This window comes from Arctopsyche grandis, chromosome 12 (assembly GCF_051622035.1).
Source record: "Arctopsyche grandis isolate Sample6627 chromosome 12, ASM5162203v2, whole genome shotgun sequence".
Classification (NCBI taxonomy): domain Eukaryota; kingdom Metazoa; phylum Arthropoda; class Insecta; order Trichoptera; family Hydropsychidae; genus Arctopsyche; species Arctopsyche grandis.
The window spans coordinates 10,161,353-10,170,000 of NC_135366.1; the positions used below are offsets into that span (position 1 = coordinate 10,161,353).

The 8,648-nt window shown below is 35.9% G+C and overlaps 2 protein-coding genes across 2 annotated transcripts in view; one reads left to right on the forward strand and one right to left on the reverse strand.

Annotated features, from left to right (window-relative positions):
- Positions 1 to 2,055: 2,055 nt before the first annotated feature.
- LOC143920423 (uncharacterized) lies at positions 2,056 to 7,522 on the reverse strand. The gene is made up of 9 exons (XM_077443308.1): positions 7,338 to 7,522; positions 6,735 to 7,263; positions 6,483 to 6,651; positions 6,318 to 6,412; positions 6,052 to 6,230; positions 5,774 to 5,979; positions 3,163 to 3,270; positions 2,985 to 3,105; positions 2,056 to 2,942 (listed from the first exon to the last, which is right to left on the reverse strand). The coding sequence occupies exons 1-9, from the start codon at positions 7,473 to 7,475 to the stop codon at positions 2,121 to 2,123; spliced, it is 2,367 nt and encodes a 788-aa protein (XP_077299434.1). The 5' UTR covers positions 7,476 to 7,522; the 3' UTR covers positions 2,056 to 2,120.
- A 702-nt stretch (positions 7,523 to 8,224) lies between these two features.
- LOC143919763 (guanine nucleotide-releasing factor 2-like) overlaps positions 8,225 to 8,648 on the forward strand; it is a 46,949-nt gene continuing 46,525 nt past the window's right edge. Inside the window, exon 1 of the mRNA XM_077442274.1 lies at positions 8,225 to 8,505. Coding sequence (XP_077298400.1) covers positions 8,490 to 8,505 — 16 coding nt within the window. The 5' untranslated portion in view covers positions 8,225 to 8,489. The remainder of the gene's footprint in view (positions 8,506 to 8,648) is intronic.

Below are 8,648 nucleotides of genomic sequence, written 5' to 3' on the forward strand. Positions count from 1 at the left end.
CACCCCTGTTACATAACTACAAAGTAAATGAGTTGTTAAATCAATAATATCATATATTTTACAGTTTAGCTCAAACATCAGCTTTCCAATCACATTTTTTTGCAATATTTAAGAATATTCCAAGAAACATTATATTAGAAATACCTATAAGAGACACAAATCTACTTAACGTATCTTAGAAATTAAAATTTTTTATGACATTCAAATGAAAACTATGTACATATAACAAAGGATCACTATCACCAGACCTGTCGAGAGTGGGTACCAGCAGATGCTAATAATTAAACAGGGACCGGATAATATTTTATAAAATTTAAATTATGGCGAATTTTTATGCCAAAAACTAATAATTTATAAACCTGAAAAAAATTAACAAAATTATTTAATATAATTTGCAATGTTGACCTCCTATACAAAGATGTCTGTTTATTAAACAAATTTTTACTGAAGCAAACTTGAAAAAAAACAATGTATGAGAAATGGACAATATTTTTTAAAAATCATTCCACTTGCAATAATTTGTATAAAATTGTAGCACACATTCTCTCAATTCTACATTCTATTGCGATTTGCCAAAGAATATTTAGTCTATTTTATCTATTTATCAAGCAAAGCTAGCGAACATATTGTAAAACAAGCTAAAAGCTAGGAAAAAAACTTTTAATACAACTCTTATGATTGTATAATTTTTTGTATTTAAAACAAAATGAAATTCCTGTAATTGTATCCAATGTATTTTAATAAATGTGATTCCTGTGGATTATTAAGTAACTATTTCTTTATATGTTTTCATCTCATACATATTTATGTACATTATAATTTAAATTAAAAATATTTTTTCTTCAAACAAAACTCTAAAAGAAAAATTAACTAGGAAACAATACTAAAACTCGAAAGCTCCGCTCGAAACTCACAACAGATTAGCTCGTCTCATTCTGCGGTAGAGTTTCAGCTATAGAAATTAGCCCTTGCAAGTTGAGCAGAGCTAAGTTATGTAGAAATAAGTCCATTTCGCTTGCAGCGGAGCCCTGGCTTTAAGCATGTTCCAAAATGTAGACATTTCAGCGATTGGTTCCAATGTATTGATAGCTTCACCAGCACGAGCGATACATTTCATAATTATACTCAAGAAAGTATGAATATACTTATTATAATTAAATTACTACCTCTTTTCGCATCCCATTAATAGAAATCCAAATTTTAATCCGAACAAATCTTTACTCAAAAGGTATACATTTCATTTCAATAGCCCCTGCAATGAGATTTAATAAAATTAAATACAGATACTTGAATACTAAAGCCTCCTTTTCAATACTATTCAAAGTAGTATAATAGATAATGATGGCTAAATAACCAACAGAAAGATTGTATTGTATTTATTAGGGAGGTTGGTCTCATGCCGAGGGTTTCAAGGGCCAATTTCATTGATTATTAATAGATATTGACATCATTCAGCCTGAGATTCAAATACATATACAAATAGTTTAATATAAGTACGCCCTGTTCGATTGAATACTTACTTAGATGATGATGACATTCAGTTTGCCAGGGGAGGGATAATCTTAATCAATGTGGATATACTTACGAAGAAAACAAAGCTCACAGCATTCTGCTCTGCTACATGTCTGAATAAATATTCACCTATTCTATAAAAAAAATCTACAATAAAACTTACGAACTAGAAGACACTGTAATGTTATAGTGACTTGACCATCGGACAAACTTTATATAATCAGGTCAATGGAATGGATTTTCAAATATATTCAATGAATTTAAATTATTTTAGTGCCCATCGGTCAAGTTGATTCTTTGTATAATTTTTCACAAATAGCAGTATCGTTTTAATCAGCGATGAGCAATCCGTAGTATATTTTGAAGAAAATATGCTCGTACTGCAGTTGCACCGATATATGAAAAGAGAAATTTATTTGACGTTTAGGTGCAATCTTCAATCAACATTCTACTTACTGATAATAGAATAATTTCGCCTATTAGCAAACTGAAGTGATAAAAACATGATTACATACAAATGTAAAAAAGAAAAACATGGCAATTTTAGGTGATCAACACACGTTTATTTATAATATAAAATATAGTAAAATAAAATAGAACGCAATTGTTTATCGGTTAGACTTGGCTACTCTTTCGAGTTCGTCCTTCTTCTTGATAGCGTACGAATTTGAAGATCCCTTCTCGGCGTTGATAAGTTCATCGGCGAGGCACTCGGCGATGGTCTTGATGTTGCGGAAAGCGGCTTCCCGAGATCCAGTGCACAGCAACCAGATAGCCTGGTTGACTCTCCTCAGAGGAGACACGTCCACAGCCTGACGACGGACGGTACCAGCGCGACCGATACGCGTGGAGTCTTCACGAGGACCAGAGTTGATGATGGCCGTGACCAAGACCTGGAGCGGGTTCATGCCGGTCAGCAAGTGGATGATCTCGAAGGCGTGCTTGACGATGCGGACGGCCATGAGTTTCTTGCCGTTGTTGCGTCCGTGCATCATGAGAGAGTTGGTGAGTCGCTCCACGATGGGGCACTGGGCTTTGCGGAAACGCTTGGAGGCATATCGTCCCGCGGAGTGAGGAAGATACTTGGCGTGCTTGTCTTTGACGGCGATGTAGTCCTGGAGGGACATGTCGGACACGCCGACGCCCTCGCAGCTCCACTTACCGAAGAGTTTGATCTCCGGCAGCTCCGGGGGCTGAGCCCCTCCGGCCAGCGCGCTCTCCTCCCCGCCGCCGGCCCCCCACTCGGTCGTGTCCATATCGAAAGAGTCTTTGACGAGCGCCATGCTGTGTGACGGGATTGCTGAAGTGACGGGAGCCGCCGCAAACGACCACGCGGCCAGCAGGTTAGACAGGAAGAGCGATGGTGGCTGCACTGTGCGGCGTCGCAACTTTTGCCTGTTCGCCACACTTCGAAATCGTTTCAATGGCTTCTATATTCACAAGCATTAAGCATCTATAAGTTTTGAATTTACATATTCAATAATGAGAAAAAGTTTGAAGCCTGTGATTACATTTTTATATTTATTTTTCTCAAATGTATAAAATAGAGCAGAGCTGCTCATGTTATTAATTGTTTCGGGTAAATCGAGGGCGCTATTAAAGAAAAAGTTTTATCCGCAGTCCACATTCAGAATAATAAAAATATTACACGCGCAATTATGAGAATCACTCGGCAACTTATTTGTAGTTATCCTCTTTCTGTTCTGAATTGTCACCAGTGGCGGCTCGTTCATATGGGCTGCGGGGCTGCAGACCTTCCTGTACAGTACAAATTCATGCTATTTTTGTCGTCGACATGGGCTGCGGGGCTGCAGCCTCCTAGTATAGTACATATGCATGCTATTTTTGTTTTCTTTTGATCACCGGTATGGTTAACGAGCTACTACAGCCTGATCAATCTCTGCAGCCCCCTTACTATGAATTCTCACGAGCCGCTACTGATTGTCACTGTTCTGTTTATTCATGAAACCAAGTTAGGGCTGCCAGATTTGTTGACATTCAAACCGGGACATTTAATTTCAGTTGTACCCCCCCTCCCCCCATTTAATATTTTTTTATTATTTACATTTTATAAAATAAAGTGTGGCTTTTTGTTTTATGAAATAAAGATAAAATATGTACAGATACAGAAATAAAAAAAAATACATAGGTACTGGTGGCTCTACATAGGTTAGTTTGGTTTTTTAAGCGCTTTCATTTTTTTTAAACAATAAATTTCATGAAGATACACGTTAATATAGAACATATTAAGGAAAATACATAGATTTAAATTAGCAATTTTTTATTTAGAGTAGGCACGTTTTATAGTTCAATATAAAATATTATATTTTACGTTTAAATATAAAATATTATATTTTGTTGAAATATTATATTTCATGTCCATATTCGTCTCCATATTTTTTTCAATAATCAATTTAATCGTAATATTTTCTGCCTCCCGCAATAGTATTAAATTTTCCATCGCATTTATAATCCTGTATACATATATTGCAATAAACTAGTAATAATTAACAAATCGACTTTTTCTATATTCAATTCTTATTGTTATAAAGCTTTACTAGTTGTTTTACCCGGCTTCGCTCGGTGTTTGTAATATAAACCGCTTAAACATGACTAATCTAATAGTAAACATATTATTAAATTTATTTGAATAGTTTTATTTTATATAAATTTATTTGAATACTCATTTGTGTTTATTATAAAATTGACTGTCACGAACAAACAAACAAATATACTGTCTCTTTCGAAATTATATGTATACAAGAATCTGGTGCCTGCGCCCCCAGGAACTTCGAATCCTTTGAATCGAAAAAAAATCGAATCATTTGTTCGATGACGTCACGGATTTACGACCCAACGAACGAAGGTTACATACATACATATATACAAAGTCTCTTTCCAAATTATATATTAGATTTGTATTGTTCAAGACATCACGCCAAACAATTAAGCAATAAATGAATTTAAAATATTATTGAATAAGACATTTGCTTCAGATTTATTATTATATAGCAAATTTTAGAGTTTCAATTTATTGTTGTATATTCAAGAAACTTTTCAAAGCCTCTATCTGTTCCAATTGATATTTCAATGGCTTGAGCGAATCCATTCAGCTGGACCATCGAATTTTGCACAATGGCTTTAAATGCAGTCCTGTTATAAATATTTTTTTAAATGTTTCATCTCTATGGCGATGATGCAAAAATATTATAAAGGCGCTAGATAGTTTCAAAAAAACGTTACTGCTTCTTCACAACCGGAAGCTCCATGATATTGAATTTAAGGTTCCTCGTAAATTATAATTTTAAAATAAATAAATAATATTTTATATTCAGTATTATTACTTCAAATAAAAATATTAAGTTTAGAGAGGATCAGAGGTATTTTTTAAAGATTATATTAAAAAAACTATCAAAAAAAGCTTGTAAAAAGAAAGAATGCGAGTGCCTTGCGGCGCCCCTAGACCTGGGTCTAGTGTGCTCCCTCCGTAAGTCAGTTCTGCATACAATACCCATTGGTCGTTTGGATTAAAATAGCACATTAAAAGTTAAATACCAATAAATGTTAAATTAACATATTGTTAAAAGCTAGTAGTGAACAATAGCACATTAAAAATTACAAAAAGTATTGTTATGTTACAATGTTTTCATTTTTTAACTTAAAAATTTCAGTGGCAAAGACTGTGGTGTTTTATACTTGACTAGCTGAACCCGGCATGCGTTGCAATGCCACAATAACGCATGCAATTCCCGTTCCCGTTAACAACGCAGGCAGCGAAGACATTTGAAATTATTGCGTTGCAATGACACTCATTCCGTTTTTTCCCGTTTTTTTTAACAGTAATCGTCCCGGACATGCATAAAACAAATCCTGAAAGTTCCATCAGAATCGGTTCAGTGGTTTAGGAGCCTATTCGAGACACACAGACAGACAGACATGCATTTTTATATATATACATATATAGAAAAATAAATATAATAGAATGCTTAACTAAATAAATATAAAGTACTGTTTCGATTTTGTTTTTTTAATTTAATTTCCTCTTTAAAACTTATTATAATATGATACACGTGTTAATTAATTTAGCTGTCATATAGTATCTGGAGCTCAATTTGGTAAGCATAGGTAAAAATGATTAAAAAAGTAATTGAATAACTATTACAAATTGTCAAACTAAATGCAAGTAAGAATGTGTAATTTCTTGTCTATAATAAACTATATAAATAATTTCAGATATAAAAATTAATTCTTTGACGTTTACGCTTTTTCCATTTTAACAAGCAATTCTTTTGAATTGTTTTTCACGTACAGTCTTTTTCTTCCGGCAGTTAATCGTGGTATGTCAGATATAGAAATATTGTGGAATTTTATTAAATGCGTTTTTCTTTTCCAACTATCTATAAAGGCCTTCGAACAATACGAACACTTATACGGCAATTCTCCACTGTGAATTCTATTGTGGCGGATCTAAAAAACAATAGAAATTTAAAGAATTATATTGTAAACATTAAATTTGAAGAACAAGAAATGCATTCTTACCAGACTTCCACTATTGGTAAATGTTTTGTGACAAATGGTACAAGCATGAGGACGAGTATTACTATGCAAACGCTCATGTCTTCGTAAACCAGACTGCACTGAGCAGCGAAACGAACATTTTGTACATGCATATGGTTTTTCACCGGTGTGAACCCTCATATGAACTTTTAAATTTCCCTCTATAAAGAAGCATACATAAATAATGAAAATATACAACAATTGAATAATTTTATATACAGATTAAGTTTCATTTAGTCAGAACTCACTCTGCGTAAAATCTAATCCGCACAAATCGCACAAGTGATGGTTCATTTCTTCATGTTGTTTACTGTGACTAACGAGAGCATGTTTTACATAAAAACTGAAACCATAAATAAATTGTCATAAAACGATACTAAATGAATGAATAAATAAAAAGTCCAGCAGTGTACCTCATATTGCATACATCACATTTGAAAGGTTTTTCACCAGAATGTACTTTTTCGTGGGATTTCAGTTGACTTCTTTGTCTGTAAGCTTTGGGACAAATATTACAAATATAAGGTTTCTCCCGAGTGTGAATTAATATATGCTGATTTAAATATTGGGAATGTGCGAAACCTTAAAATAACAATAACAATGATAATATTACAATTTATACAATTACAAAAACCAAAATATCAAAAATGGATTAATATCCTTACGTTTTGAACAAATTGTGCATACAAAATTTTTATTTTCATCGTGTTCTTTGGACAGATGTTCTCTAAATACAGATTTATCACAAATCGACTTATGGCAAAAGGGACACGTGTAGTATTTAATTTTTTTGGATACGGCTTTTTCACCCGACTTTGTACTGCATATTTTTTTTCTTTTCTTTTTCTGATTGTGTAGTCTTTCTCGTAATTTAACTTTCAATTTACTCGCAGTATTTTTACTCTCTTCTAAATTATCGATACGTTCACTATCGTTCGATTCCAATTTTATAGGATAGCACTTTACATCGGCGTCAATATTATCGGCATCGCGTTCATCGGCACTCGAATGAAAATCATTTTCTTCTTTTATAGACACATAAGCCGCTTCCTGTGCACCTTGTGAATTTTCAACGAGAAATTTTCTCAGATCGTTGTCAGTCTGCTTGCAACAATTTATAAATTTATAACAATAATTAACACTGCTCTTACAATCCGAGCATATGTGCAATGGCAAACCGTCCCCTTCTATAACCTACAAAAGATAAAAAAAAAATTCAAACGAGTACTTTGATAATCGAACGAAAATATGCAACAGAGTAGAGAGACCTCTAGGCCGGTACAATCTGTAAACATATTTCTCAGGTGCTCGGAGAGGGCGGTGAGGCCTCCGCCACCCATACAACCGCGACAGACGGAGCCCCCGTCGCCTTCGCCCCCTAAGCTCGCCCCTCTGACTCCGCTCATAGCGAGTCGAAACTGTCAATCGAGTCAACGCAATTCGTTTGTTTACTGTCAAATGAATTTGGCCTTAAAAGGACAATAACCGCGCCGCTTCAAATGCAACATCGATTATCATTTTATTGAATCATTAAGGGCAAATCGTTTTCATTTCAAGTTTCAATCAATAAAATATAAATTTTGATAATATTTTTGATTTGTTTTGTACAAAATGTGAACATGCAGTCAATCGAATATGTATATAAACGATCGAAAAGCGCCAGACAGACTGAACCACAGATTAACGACACGTATGTACCTTATGCGTGCGCACTGCTCGCACTGACACTAAGCGAAATCTACCCAAAGTCCGACATATCTACCCTGTATACGTTCTGTGCTTTTAATACTTTAGTTCCGAATTTTTCCTTATTAAATTATTAAAAACTCGCCAGAAAGATCCAATTCAATTTTAATAATTGATTGCATCTGTGCACATCGAAAGGTTACTCGTCACCTGATGTGCAATTTTTCATTCGTGAAGTCGAGAATTGCGTTTAAAGCAGCCATCCAGTTAATCTGTGGTTCAATCTGTCTGGCGCTTTTCGATCGTTTGCACCAAACCCGTATATAAAATAAAATAAAGAGTGGTCTGAATGAAAATGGCAAATGGAACGCACTGAAAAGAAACTGATCGTCAGAATCGAAGCTTCAGATTCGTCATCGGGATTTGAATCAAAGCAATGAGTAACATGCGATCGAATAAGTCAGAGAATAGGTACAATAGCGAATGTGCGATAGTGTCGAGCGTTGGGTGTGTTGTGTGGGTGTGTGGGTGTGTGGGTGCAGCGCGCGCCGTCTTCGCCTGTGTGAGTGAGTGGTGTGTGGGTGTGTGGGTGTGAGTGAGAACGAGTGCGAGTGCGGAGTCGTCGGCGGCCGGGGTGCGGCCGAGCAGCGCTCCGCCCCCGTCCCCACAACCCCGCAACCCCGCAACCCCGCAGCCCCATCAGCCGGAGCCCCGTCAGCCGCCTGACCGCCCGCATGGCCGACCCGCCAGGTCAGTACCCCTCTGCCCCTCTGCCCCTCGCCCCTCGCCCCTCACCCCTCACCCCTCCACCGCCGCCGTCTACTTGTTACATATTTTCAGCCCTACTTCCGCATTCGCCCCTCGTCTTTACCGCCCCCCCCCCCCTCCTCCCC

Bases quoted from the DNA above. Each gene is read 5' to 3' on its own strand.
- LOC143920423 (XM_077443308.1), bottom strand. From the start codon at position 7,475: ATGAGCGGAGTCAGAGGGGCGAGCTTAGGGGGCGAAGGCGACGGGGGC. The intron at 6,413-6,482 runs GTACACTGCTGG...TTATGGTTTCAG, and splicing joins TGTGATGTATGCAATATGAG to TTTTTATGTAAAACATGCTC. The intron at 6,231-6,317 runs GTGAGTTCTGAC...GCTTCTTTATAG, and splicing joins CGGATTAGATTTTACGCAGA to AGGGAAATTTAAAAGTTCAT.